Genomic DNA, 14,329 nt, shown 5'->3' with positions numbered 1-14,329 from the left:
GACAGAGACCCAGAGAGACACACAGGCAGAGAGATGAATGGGGAGGGAGAGACAGAGAGAGACAAAGAGACAGAGACCCAGAGACACACAGAGGCGTCGATCAATGGGGAGGGCCGTGCCTGCTCCCCCCATCAAGGACCTCCTCACCAATCACCAGAGGATGGCATCCCTCACAAAGTCGTGGGGGCTCAGACAGCTGGGAGCCTGGTTTCACACGCAGCCTCCCAGCCGTGACTGGGAGAACATACGAGACCTTGGACATGAGGCTGCCGCTGTCTCCCTCCTCTTCCTAGCATTCAAAGCCCTTCGCAGTCTGCCTCTAAACTCTCACTTCAGAATTAATTTCTCATTACTCCCTCTAGGATCCTGACAAACTGGATAACGAATGGAGGCTTATCTATTTAGGTGCATAATATAGTAATAGTGTAAGTTATCTACTTAAAATACAACCTCCGTTAGGATAGAAGCTCCTACAGGGCAGGAACTGCCTAGCACAGCAACCAGTAAACAGTAGGTGCTTAATATGTGCTGGGCTGACTGGCATTGGGTGACTACGGGAGCCCGGGGAGCCGAGGTTCCTCAGTGGCTCCTGCTCACCTCCTCTGTTCCCTCCCCTCTGCATGCACCCCTTTACTTGTGCTCCACCCAAATTCAGAGGCATGACAGACAGCCTCAGGATTCAGCCAAGAAGGAACCTGAGACAGAAGGGGAGTGTGGTTCCTGGGATGTCACCAGCCACGCAGCCCTGGCTTCACCCTCTTCACGCTGCATCGAATGCTCTGAAATCCCAGTCCATTCAGGGGAGTGGATGGCCTGGGTGCCCCTCTGGCCATCAGAAGGGCATCCCCTTAAAATTTCTAGTCAATCTATAATCTCTCATCTTAAAGAGAGGGGAAAAAATGGAGTATTAGGTCCCCAGACAAAAGACAAGGCAGAGAAATGGGAGAGAAAAATCTCACCATTTGTGGGCTGTTGAGGCCAAAGTGAATATTTTGTACTAAGAGGTTTAAGTTGCTCAGAATCCACTTTGTTTTCAGAGCAGGAGGGTGGCAAAATATTGGCTCCCCATGATCAACGAGCTTAAGGCACAGACCCCCAGAGTCATTACATGTGAGCAGTCACAGGATTTAGAGTGAGATAGCACCTTGGAGGTCTCCTAAGCCGCTTGGAAGAAGACCAGCCAGATGGGAAGGGGCTTTGAATGCCAAGCCCAGGAGTTTCTATTTGACACCAGAGGGTCTAGGAAGCCCCCAGAGTTCACTGAGAAGAGAGGGGGATCTGGGCAGACCTTTGCCACTAATACCAATCAGAAGAGCTTGGACTGCATCCTAGGGGCAAGTCTCTGCTAAAAGCCAAGGAGAGGCAGCACAAGGCCAGTCCCCAAAGCGAGGCCTCTGTCCCACCCCCCAAGTCCCTGCATCCTGACACCAACAGCCACCCCACCCCTGGGGCAGGGGGGACGATGCTGACCCTTTGATGACAGGTGAAGCACACGGCTCCCTGCACAGTCACTGCCCTCATTTCACACCAATGACTAGTCAGCACTGCCCTTTTATCACCAGTGGCATCGCAGAACCCCAAGGTATGATGGTAAGCTGCACACGGGCTTTCTTCCAGGGGCAGGTGATGGGCTCCACCCCAGATCACGGAGCCCATGAGAAACACACACGTGGCCACCCCTTCCTCTCCAGTGCAGGACAAAGCCTGACACTGAAGAAGCAGAGAACACGTCCTGGGAGATGGGGAAAAGCCCCCAGAAACGTGCCCAGGGGTGCTGCCTATGGTCCACACCTGTGTTTTCAAACACCTGGGGAAATGCAAGTATGGAAACTCACAGCATTCAACAGTAGGGAGAGCCCTGGCTCTCGGGGCAGAGGATCTAAGGCTTAGAGGCCATTTGGCCTGACCCCCTCATTTTACAAATGAGGAAACTGAGGCCCAGAGAGGTTAAGTCATGCTGCTAATAAGAATCAGAGGCAGGATTTGAAGACACTTCTTTCTGACTCCAAGTCCAGTGTCCCATTTATTAATATGCCTCTGACACTTAGCAATTATGGGACCTGGGGTAAGTGACTTACCCCCCGCCTCGGACTCAGTTTCTCCATCTGTTAGAGTCAGAGGGTTTGCCCAGTGATCTCTGGGGACCATCGTGCCTCTACCTCTATGGATTTGTAAGAACTCACACTGGCCACTGGGCCACAAGCCACGGTCTCAGAGAATCGCTGTTGGCTGAAGAAGCTAAGAGATTCACCCGGGGCCTCACAGTCAGTGGGTGGCAGAGGCAAGACTGGAATCCAGGTCCTTGCATCTCCAAGGCTGATTCACTCCCCATTATGCCACACCACCTCTTACCACGGAATCAGAGCTGATGTTTCCATGATGCCTTAAGGTTTGTAAGGCACTTTATGTACATTACCTCATTAAGCCGTGCAACAACCACGTGAAGTGGGCACTGCAGTATGACTGTGTCCACTTTACAGATGAGAAAACTGAGACTCAGCACGCTTGGTCATGCAGTTAGCAAGGGTCCGAGGCAGGATTTGTACTCGGGTCCTCCCAACAGGCCAACGCTTCCTTAACTACACAAAGCCGTCTCTCATGCAGGTACAGCGGACGAACGAATCTCAGTTTTAGAAATGGAAAGGGTCCCTGAGGATATACAGTCCAGCCCCTCATTTTACAGCTCAGGAAACTGAGGCCCAGTGAGATCTTGTGACTTAACAACAATAGTAACAAAAACAACTATAATAATAATAATAGCTATTTAGATAGCATTTTAAGGTTTGTAAAATTATATTTATATAGGTGTATATATACGTATACATATATATATATATATACCTATATATACATACACATATATATTTCCCTCATTTGACCCTCACAATGACCCTAGGAGGCAGGTGCTATTATTATCCCCATTTTGCAAATGAAGAAACTGAGGCAGAGGCGAAGTTATTTGCCCAGGGTCATCCAGCTAGTGAGTCTCCAAGGCAGGATTTGAACTCAAGTCTTTCTGGCTCCAAGTCCAGTGCTCTCTCCGGGTAGCATAGACAGTGTGTGTCAGAAGCAAGATTTGAACCCAAGCCCTCAGACTCCAGAGCCACAGCCCTCTTCCCTCCCCAACGCCGCTTCCTGACATTTCATGGGTGCTGACGATGAAATGCCAACCGGAAGCCCCAGGTGTGTGACGGCCAGGCGTGGCCCAACCCGCTCAGCCTCTGCAGGATGACGGCCCTTACCTCCGTCTGCAGGATGGCTGCCCGCTGCTCTTTGGCGGTTAGAGATTCTTTAAGCACCTCGATATGCTGTTTGCAATCCGAATTCTGGTTGCTGAGGGTTTCCAGCTTGGTCTGTAAGGCGAGAAGTTCCGATTCCTTCTTGGAGAATTCCTGTTTCAACTGATCCACCTGAAACAATAAAATGCTCATGTCAGAGGCAGGAAGGGATGCCTCCCAGAGGGCCCTGGTCCCTTCCCTCCCTAGGCCAGGCAGGTCGCAGCAGCTCTAGGGAGGCTCCTTCCACCTTGGGGGCTGCCAGGCAGAGGGCACAGATGGGGGAGCCCTCCACTCACTCACAGAACTAGACTCCTGCCCTAGGGGAGCCCCCAAATTCCTCCTCCCTCCCAGGGCACCCCAGAAACTGCCTCTTTATATCCAAACACTTGGCAGACAGCCTGACTATAGACTTCCAGTTCTTAATAGCTGGGTGACCTTGGGTAAGTCATTTAACTTGCCTGAGCAGCCTCATTTTCAGAAACTCGAAATTGCTGGTCCTGCCTGATAAAATCTATGACTCTATGCATAAATGGCCACTGGACTAATAATCTGGTGTTTGCTGTGGGTGTAGTTATCAAACAGCAAATGCCTGATTTATTTATAGTATTCCCCACTTCAGAAAAGTAAAGTGACTTGCATCGTGTCAGACAGATCATAAGGACTAAGGAAGGATTCAAACTCAACTCCCAGCCAAGCATGCCAAGTGAGCTTACGGTGGTCTCACAAATGAGTGAGCTTCTCATCACCAGAAGGAGCCAAGCCCTTAACGGTAAGCTGAGCCTACTCCAGGGACATGGAAGGAAGGCTGCCTGCTTTCCCTACGGAGCTGCCCCAGCCAAGCCCTCAGGCTGCCTTCATTCTCAAGATTCTGCGCCATATTTCTATGTAGCATCTTACAGATTATCATGACATAGTTTCTCTCTCTCTCTCCCTCCCTCTCTCTCTGTCTCTCTCTGTCTCTGTGTCTCTGTCTCCCTCTCTGTCTCTCTCTTTGTCTCTCTTTCTGTCACTGTCTCCCTCTCCTTCCCTCCCTCTCTTTCTCTCTCTCTCTCGCCCCTCCCTCCCTCTCTGTCTCAGTCTCTCTTTCTCTCTTCCTCTCTCTCTCTCCCTCTCTCTTCCTCTCTCTGTCTCTCTTTCTGTGTCTGACTTTCCCCTCTCTCTCTCTCTCTCTTTCTCTCTCTCTGTCTTTCTGTCTCTGTCTCTCCATCTCTCTGTCTCTTTGTGTCTCTATCTCTGTCTCTGTCTCTGTCTCTCTCTCTCTCTCTCACACACACACACACACACACACACACACACACACACACACACACACAAGAAAGAGAGTGTATGGAGAAAGGGACACCCAGGATGAGGCTAACAAACACACCACAGGAAATTAGAAATCTGTCAACTTCCATTTGCTCCTTAGAATTGATATCCTCGGGGCAGCTAGGTAGCACAGGGGATAGAGCCCCAACCTTGAAGTCAGGAGGACCTGAGCTCAAATCCAGCCTCAGACACTTACCAGCTGTGTGACCCTGGGCAAGTCACTGAACACCAACGGCCTCAAAAAATGGATATCCTCAAAAATAACGTAAGCCCACAAAAGCATATCTAGCTGCGACCAGTCATACATATGTTGGATTCTACATATGAAACTGATTCATTTAAAATAATAATTAAGAGAGACTTCCAAGACAGGGCCCCTCTGGAGAGGAGATTCTCATAACTGCCCCAAACCTCCATTAGTGGGGAAATATCTACTGACTAGAGAAAGAATGTACAAGGCATATCCTTGGCATCAGGAAGATTAAGTCCTCCTCTGACACACACAAGCTAGACAATTCAATTAACATCTCAGTGCCTTCAGCAGCTCTGGAAGATCATGATTTAGTGGGTGGCACCATAGCTAACAGAGCGCTGGCTTGGGACCAGGAAGACTCCTACTCCTGAGTTCAAATCTGGCCTCAGACATTTACTAGCTGTGTGACCCTGGGCAAGTCACTTCACCCTGTTTGCCTCAGTTTCCTCATCTGTAAAATGAGCTGGAGAAAGAAATAGCAAACCAGTTCAGTATGTTTCCCAAGAAAACCTTAAATGGAGTCGTGGACAGTTGGAAATTTCTGAAACAATTGAACAACAAAAGTGGTACAGTCCAGAGACAGAGGACCTCCTACTTCTGACACTACCTGTGTGACTGGACAAATCACTGCCACCTCCCTAGGCCTCAGTTTCCTGATCTGTAAAAGAAAGAGGTTGGGTTGGATGTCTTATGATGCTGATGGGGAAAGACAAGGGCAGTGGGGGAAAGGGGACAAAGAATAGTTCTTAAGAGAAATGCAATCTCCTTGGTGGGGGAGGGGGAGACATTCCTCCTCATAGCAGTAACTCAATAAAAAGGGAAAATGATACAAGCAGAAGCACAGGCCTGCCGAAGACCGAGAACGGCCGGGAAAGGATGGAGCCGAAGGCTGGTCTGAATGACATCACGCGTCTCAGGGGGCCGGTGCAGGCGTCGCACCCACTCCATCTTCCCTCAGGTTCTTGCCCCAGCTCTGTCGGCGACACCTCTCCCGCCCCACGAGCGAAGAGCCCGCCAAAGAAAACAGCTTCCTTGTCATCCCTGATCCCGCCTTCCCATCTCTAGGAGGGCACTCGATGATTGCACAGCCTGGCTAGGCGAGGGGCTCCAAACTGTCAGAGGTTAGTGAGAAAACACGCTTGAAATTCAGAACAGAAGGGGCCGAGCACAGAAGGCTGCTGAGTGGTGGTGTTGGCAGACGCTGGGGGGCACGCTGGAGGTGAGGCTCCTCTGCTACGAGGCCCGGGGAAGAAGAATGAGCCAGGCCATGAACAAAACCTTCTTCAGAATGAGGCCAGCGAGCATTCTTTCCCCAACCTAGTTGTTTGTATGGTACATTATATTCTCAAAGGACTAATGGTGCCGCTGAGTGACCGGACCTGGAGTTAAGAAGACCTGAGGTTCAAGTCCAGTCTCAAACATATACTAGCTGGGTGACCCTGGGCAAGTCACTTAACCTCTATTTGCTTCAGTTTCTTCAACATAAAATGAAGATAATAATAGCACCTACCACCCAGGGTTGTCATAACAATTAATTGAGATGGTTTTAAAGTGCTTAGTACAGTGCCTGGCACATAGAACGTACCATATACATGTTAATGATTATTATTGAGGATGATTCTGAGTAAAAGTCATACTTAACGTCATTTCTCTATTAGGTATTATTGTTGAATTCCACTCCATCATTTAAACATAGGAATGGAACCATTCTGCTTGCAAATTATCCTACCAGGGGTTTGCAAGCTTGTGCTTCTCAAGTGTACTGAAAGAGACAGAGAGAGACAGAGAAAGAAAGGAAAGGAAAAGAGAGAGGAAAGAGGGAAGAAACAGGGATAGAGGAAGGGAGAGAAAGAGACAGACAGACAGAGATAGAGAGAAGGGAGGGAGACACAGAGAGATGGAGGGAGGGGCAAAAGCGTAATGAGAGAAGAAAAAAGAGACAGAGAGAGGTGAGAGGAAGGGGGGAAAGAGAGACAGACAAGAGAGAAAGGGAGAAAAAGAAAGAGAGAAAGAGGGAGAGGGAGGGGGGGAGAGAGAGAGAAAGCGAAGGAGAGGGGGAGGGAGGGAGAGAAACAGAGAAGAGAGAGAGAGACAGAGACAGAGACAGAGAGAGAACGAACAGATGTTAGGTAGATAAATTAGATGATAGATATGGAAAGCTATTGATAAATATAGAAAGCATATTTGAGCACACAAGTACCGGCGCACACCAGCAGACTGTGTGTGGCAGCCCAGGACCCCTGCTTACTTGGAGCCTTGGCATACCTTCACATCTCTGGGATTGCTCTCTCACCTCCATAGTGCTGCCTCACCTAACCCTCCCCTCAGATCACACTGGCCAAAAGGATTTCATTTCCTTATTGCCACTAATGATGAACACAGCAGTTTTGGGAGTCCCTACTAACCCAACTCTGTCCAGCCTTAAGCTCAAAATTTAGAGATGCCAATCCCTCATTTTACAATCAGGAAAGAGGCTAATAAAATGACTCGCCCATGGTCATACGGCTAATTGGTGACAGAATTAGGACAAGTGTCTTAGGATAGTGACTCCAAGTCCAGTGTCCATTTATCTACCGCACAGAGCTTCTTGGTCACTTGTTATCTACTCATGAACCCCGAGGTGTGAAGAGTCACAGTGTACACACACACATACATGCATATGTATGAATGTCTGTATGTGTGTACATGTGTGTGCATTTACTAGATCTGTGATGTCATCTTTATACAGTGAATTCCCAATAAGGAAACTCCCTCCAGCACTGCAGATAGGTGCCTGATGAGCCTTAAAAATGTGCCTGAAGCAATAAGAGGCTAAGTAACTGTGCAGGGTCAGACAGGCAGGGAGGCCTTGAATCCTGGGGCTCATAACTCCAGGGCTGCTCTCTACTAAGTCGAAGTAAAGTCAACAAGAGTTTATTAAGCACTTACTATGGACCAGCTGAGCTGATACAAAGAAGAGTTAAAAACAGTCCCTGACCTCAGGGAGCTCACACTCTAATAGAGGAGAAAATATGTAAATAACAACATACATAGAATGATGATGGTGATGCCAATAATAACTAACATAAGGCAGCTAATTGGCACAGTAGATAGAGTTTGGGGCCTGTGGTCGGGAAGACTTGAGTTCAAATATGGCCTCAGACACTTCCTAGCCATATGAGCCTGAACAAGTCACTTAATCTCTGTTTGTCTCAATTTCCTCATATGCAAAATGGGAATAATAACAACACCGACCTCCCTGAATTGTTGTGAGAACCAGTTAAGATAATAATTAAAAAGCGCTTAGCACAGTGTCTGGTACACAGTAAATACTATGTAAAAGTTAGTTATTATCATTATTATTGTTATTATTAAAGTAGCACTTGAAGATTTACAAAGTCCTTTTACGTATATTAACTCATTCAATTCTTATAACAACTGTTTGAGGTAGGTACCGTTGTTACCCTCATTCCCAGATGAGAAAACTGAGGTTAAGTGACTTGCTCAAGGTTACACAGCTAGGAAGTGCATGAGGCAACATTCAAACTCAGGTCTCTTTGACTCCAAGCTCAGCACTCTATCCACTATGGCGCCACCTAGAAGCCCAGTAGGATAGATACGGAAGAGATGGAAAATCAATAATATGCTGCCTTTCATTCTCGATGGTCATTGTTTTCAATATCTTACCAGTTATAAGTCAAACCTGATGAGATGCCCAGAGCCAAGAGGGGTGTCTTGGTCCTGGCACAGCCAGGAGGCCAGGGTCACTGGATGGAAACATATGCGTTGGGGAGCAAGGTGTAAGAAGACTGAAAAGGCAGGAGGGGGCAGTTACCAAGGGCTTTGAAAGCCAAGTGGAGCATCTTGTGTTTGATCCAGGAGCACGGGAGGGCTCAGAAAGCAACAAGAAAGGCTCCAGGTTCTATCCTCAAATCATGGCTCTACGCCTGGGCCAGAAAAAGGTCTGGTAATAGTCTAGAATCAACAGGGCTAGTCAGTTCTACAGCAAGGGCATCCCTGAATCTTCCAAAGGGAAGGCGTGCCTGTACAGAACTGGGAGCCATTAGGAGAACCACACACCTGCCATTATCTTGCATCCACCTGGAGCTGTTTCCTGGGACCAGAGAGCCTGGCTGGGAGGACATTGTGCTCTGGAACTCCAGTCCTGGTGCCCTGAGCTGCCCGACTGGGGAGGGTTTCACTCAGATCAATGGACCCAGCTGCTTCCGGCCCTAATGTCCTCTATGTACACCCCCAGCCTCCAATCAAAACTGTTCCTGCTCCTGGCCAAGGCATGCTAGCCAACTCCTCTAAGGCTCCACCCACCATCCCAAGCTCTCCTCTCTAGCCACCATTCCCCTGTTTGTGCTGTCTGCCTCTATTAGAATGTAAGCTCCTAGAGGGAAGGGACTGTCTCACCTTTGTATTTGTACCCCAAGCACTTGGCACATAGTAAGTGCTTAATAAATGCTTTACATTCAGGCATAGATACAGGATCAGATAGGACACTCAAGTTCATTTAATCCGGGGCTTCTTAATCTAGGGTCAGAGAACTTTCATATATTTTATATATGTCTCTGTGTGTGTGTACGTAATGTGTCTACATGTACATATTATACACATATACATATCTGTGTGTGTTTATGTGTGTGCGTGTATCGATTATATATGTGTACACATAGGCACATTCATATATGCATATATCATATAACCATATTTATATATTATATAAATGCAACATACATACATACATACATTGCATAGATGTCCCATATGTGTATTACAAGTGTGTCCATATGAATACATAACCTTGTTCAAATAATTGAGTTCTATTGTAATATTATGTATTTTATTTCATGCATTTAGATTACATTATCCTGAGAAAGGGATCAGAAGCATCACCAGAGGACTGTGAAAGAGGTCTCTATGACAGAAACAAAGGTAAGGACCCCTGATTCCATTCAATCCCTTCTTTTTACAGTTAGGAAGTAACTTGCCCAAGGTCACAGAGATAGTGACCAAGTCAAGATTTGTGTCCAGGCCTCGGATGCCAAACCCAGCCCTCTCTCTGCTACCCCACGCTGCCTTCTACTTGAGAAGAGCCTGTATTAAGGTAGTTCTAATAACAATAAAGGACATTGGGTAGAGAAAATTGATTAGATTAACTCTGCCTCATGAAAGAAACGAAGCTCACCCTAGCAACAGGGCATTGTAATTACACGTGGTAGTGCCCACATTTGTCTTTTGTCCTTAACAATTTGTCCTTTTGCTCTTTTTTAATAAAAACTTTGACTAAATAATCTTTTGTTCTGACAACCTGAAAGCCTTAGGGCACATCAGTCTCTGGGCATACAAAGAGCCTTGTCTGGTCATTCTCCACTAGTGAATCTCCCAGCGTAGCATTGGTCTCTGACAGCCGGACCAATATGGCCTCTCAAGCACTGATAGCGATCATGATAAGCAGCAGAATGAGGCTCTTCTGGTGACATTGTTAATGGCAAGATGATGAACAGAGCTGTTGAGAGATGTGAGGAGGCAGGTGTGCCCTTGGGGTGGGATCCTCATATCTAATAAAGCAATCAGAGATTCCCGGCCAGCCAGATAGCCTTCCCATCATCTCTCAGCCCACTGGACGGACAGAGTCTCCTTCCTGAGAGCTAGACAGCGCAAACTCTGCTCCTCCGATTCAAGGGGTGTACCTCTGATTCTACGCAGTGAGGGGATCCCCAGATGCAAGAGGAAGCCAGGAAAGAGGGGCTGTTTAGGAAAATGGATCTTTCACTTTGTCAGACCCCAAACTGACGGAGGCAATGGAATCCTTCAGAAATTCTCCTCGCCTGGTGCCAGGTTCATCTCCACAGTCAAATGGCTAAATCACCCTAAATCTCCATTTGTACAAGCAGGGCAGTGCAAAGACACTGGCCCTGGAGATTTCGGTTGAAAGCCCACCTCTTACTACAGGCATGATGCAAGGAAGTAATGTGACCACCCTGTGGCTCATTTCCTCATAAAGAGAAGGAGTTAGGGACCAGATGGTCCCTAGATTTCCTTCAAGCTCTTGATCAATGAGTTTATAACCTGAGTTCCAAACCCATTTCTATCACTTCACTCATTAGACAAATCGTTTAAACCATCTGGGCTTCAGTTTCCTCATCTATGAAATGAAGGCATTCATGAGCTACATAATCTCCGAGTTCCTTCCAGCTCTGAATCCTGGGTCCATATTTCAATACGAGTGCCACATTTAGAAGCCGGGGACCTGGGTGTGAATCCTACTCACCACCTGTGAGATCTCAGTTGGGTGATTTTAGGGTTCTTCCACCAAAAAAAAAAATGGCGTCAGACTCAGTGTCCTAGGAAGTCAGCTCTAGACCCATGATGCTGTGACATTTGCAAGAAATTACAAAGAGAAGGCACTGACTGATCCTCCCTTTCCAGCTGTCTTTATTTTTGACTTGAAAAAGAAATCCCTCCTGCACCCCTACAGTTTTCTCCCAGAAAACCACACTAGTCTAACACTCCCTCCCTTAATAAAGAAATAAATAGGTTTTAAACCTGGAACAAGAACACAGAAGCAATCAAAGCTTATTGTAATGCAAAGATTTTTGTTTTAAGAAGAAATACCCTTGAGACAGACAGAGACACTTTTAAAAAACTGAAAGTACCCAAAAGATCTGCTCAAGTCTCCCCCTGAACGAGACAAATGAACAAACCAAAATTAAATGTCGAAGAAATGAAGCCGGCCTGACTGCAGCAGGCGGGAGAGGGGAAAGCGTAAAAAGGAAGGTGGGGGGAAGGAAAAGGAAGGGGAAGAGAGGGAAGGTCAACACTTCAGCTTAAAAAAAAGTACATGAAGCTACTCTCTCCACTAATCTATCAACATTCCACAGCAACCACCAAAAACAAAGAACATCAGAAAGATATGAACTGAGGATCCTGAAATCAGACAAAAATGAAGCTTAGAGGGAAAGTGCCTTCTTGCCATGGGTGCAAATGCAGAAAAAAGAGTGGAGGGAAGAACCAGGGAAACCTGGGGGGTCTTCCAATGTGGAAATTCCCACTGACGCAGATTGATAACTTATCCATAACTTGCAATCTTAGAGTTTCCTGGGGCACTAAGAGGTTCAATGACTTGCCCAGGGCCACACAGCCAGGATATTCCAGTGGCAGAACTTGAACCAAGGTCTTCCTGAATTCGAGGCCAGTTTGGTATCCAATATGTACATGTGATGTGTACATGTGTGTAAATGTCTACATATATACACACAAACATACATACACGCACATATATACACATATGAATATACTACATATTACAATATTTAAGCACTCTGTAAATATTGTTTAGTATTATGCCACATTATTTCTCTAACGGAAACACCTGCTGTTCAGTTGTTTCAGCCATGTCTTAGTCTCCATTTAGTGATTTCTTGGCAAAGATACTGGAGTGGTTTGCCATTTCCTTCTCCAGCTCATTGTACAGATGAGGAAACTGCAGTAAACAGAGCTCAGTGACTTGCCCAGGGTCACCTAGCTAGGAAGTGTCTGAGGCTGGATTTGAACTCAGGTGTTCCTGACTCCAGGCCCAGCACTTCGTGCACTATGGCACCACCTTGCTGCACAATGGAAACATAAGGAAACTAAAATTTAAAAGCATGACGCTCATAGAGAAAGTAGTGATTAAAGTATTTCCCTCCAATGACTTGAAAAAATCTAAGCCTCTCTGTTACTCATGGCCTCTAATTTTTCAGAAGAACCATGGGGTCCCAGCTCTCGAGCTGGAAAATGCCTCAGCATCTACCCCCCTCATTTTACATTTGAAAAAACCAAGGGCCAGGAAGTTGAGGTCATTGCCCACGAGTGGGTGGGATTTGAACCCAGGTCCTTGGCCCATGCAGAGTCTCCACTAATTGGCATCCTCTGAACTCTACAAACGACCATCAGTGTTGGAACAGCCCAAAACGACCTCGTTTTTCACAGCCGCCATCCCACTTCCCTGGGTGGTCTAGCCTGGCAAGGGTCAGAGGGTCAGAGCCCCGGCCCCCCGGCCCCCCGGCCCCCCAGCCCCGGGCCTCACCTTGTTCTTCATGAACTTGGAGTGGCTCTTGTACACTTCCACTTGCTTGATCTCCCCTTCCCGCTCCTCCGTGTGCAGGACGCCGCTGGCTTTCAGCATCTGGATCTCGTCCTCCAGGTCCCGGATGTTCCGCTCCAGGGAGGCGATTTTTGTGTCCTGTTGGTGACAATGGAGAGGAGACGTTACGTTCAGCGGGCCCGAGAAAGGGCGCAAGGCGCGATTCTTAGAATACGCATTTACTCACTTTGAAGCGCAAAGAGCCCTAAATGCAGAATTAGAATCTAGATTAGTCAGTGAAAAACCATTTTTTAAATATTTCCTAAGTCCTGGGTACTCTGTTAAGCAGCGGGGATACAAAGAAAGGCAAAAAAAAAAAAATCTATATTAGAATATACTTGTATGAGTTTAGAGATCTGTAGAGATACACATATCTCCACAAAGAGATAGGCTTTAACATATCTATATTAGACCTATTACTCTAGTAGATATGCTAATCTAATATAGCTATATCAGAATATGTCTATACAGAGATTTATATACATTAAAATATCTATATTCTAGGTAGAATATCTACCTGCATTAGAATATATAGCTGCATGGAGATGTATGTTTCTCTCTATAGCTGTCGACACACACACACACACACACACATATATATATCTATATATATATATATATATATACATGTACATACACATGCATAGATACATACATGTGTGTGTATTTACAGCAGCTAGGTGGCTCAGGTGACAGAATTCTGGTCTTGGAATCAGGAAGACCTAAATTGAAATCCTACCTCAGACCCTTACTAGCTGGGTGAGCCTGAGCAACTTACTTAACCTCCGTTTGCCTCAGTTTCCACATCTGTAAAATAAGGATAATAAAAGCACCTGCCTATCGAATGAGATAATGTTTGTGATTTGTTATTGTTGTTGTGGAGTACTTCAGTCCGTGTGCGACTCTTCGTGACCCCACTTGGATTTTCTTGGCAAAGATATCTAAGTGGCTTGTCATTTCCTTCTTCAGGTTGTTTTACAGATGAGGAAACTGAGCCAAACAGTGTTAAGTGACTGGTCCAGGGTCACAGAACTCGCCAAGTGTCTCAGGCCATATTTGAACTCAAGAAGATGAGTGTTCCTGTAAAGCTTTTTGCTAATCTTACGATGCTATATGAATGCTATTTGCTCTTAATATTTGTTAATAAATGTTTATGTTTGTTTAAAAAGAACCTGTTATACTTTTATGATCATGGAAGCGATGATATTCTAATTAGGTACCTAATTTACCTAGATTGGTCATATCACACTGAGGACCAGATTTACAAGGCAAGGCAATAGCAACAGTAAATGTAACCCAGGAGAAGGGGAGAAGATGATGATGACTACTACTACTACTAGTAGTAGTACTACTGTACTAGTACTAGTAGTAGTAGTA

General features: G+C 46.4%; 1 protein-coding gene across 1 annotated transcript in view; it reads right to left on the bottom strand.

The window, feature by feature from the left end:
* ERC2 (ELKS/RAB6-interacting/CAST family member 2) overlaps positions 1-14,329 on the bottom strand; it is an 888,684-nt gene that overhangs the window by 621,415 nt on the left and 252,940 nt on the right. The window contains exons 5-6 of the mRNA XM_027835912.1: positions 12,896-13,051; positions 3,243-3,410 (exon numbers count right to left, since the gene is read on the bottom strand). Of these exons, the coding sequence (XP_027691713.1) occupies positions 3,243-3,410; positions 12,896-13,051 (324 nt within the window). The remainder of the gene's footprint in view (positions 1-3,242; positions 3,411-12,895; positions 13,052-14,329) is intronic.

The sequence above is a fragment of the Vombatus ursinus genome, unplaced genomic scaffold (genome assembly GCF_900497805.2).
Source record: "Vombatus ursinus unplaced genomic scaffold, bare-nosed wombat genome assembly UNPS02014817.1, whole genome shotgun sequence".
NCBI lineage: Eukaryota > Metazoa > Chordata > Mammalia > Diprotodontia > Vombatidae > Vombatus > Vombatus ursinus.
This window is presented reverse-complemented; position numbering and strand designations above follow the sequence as displayed.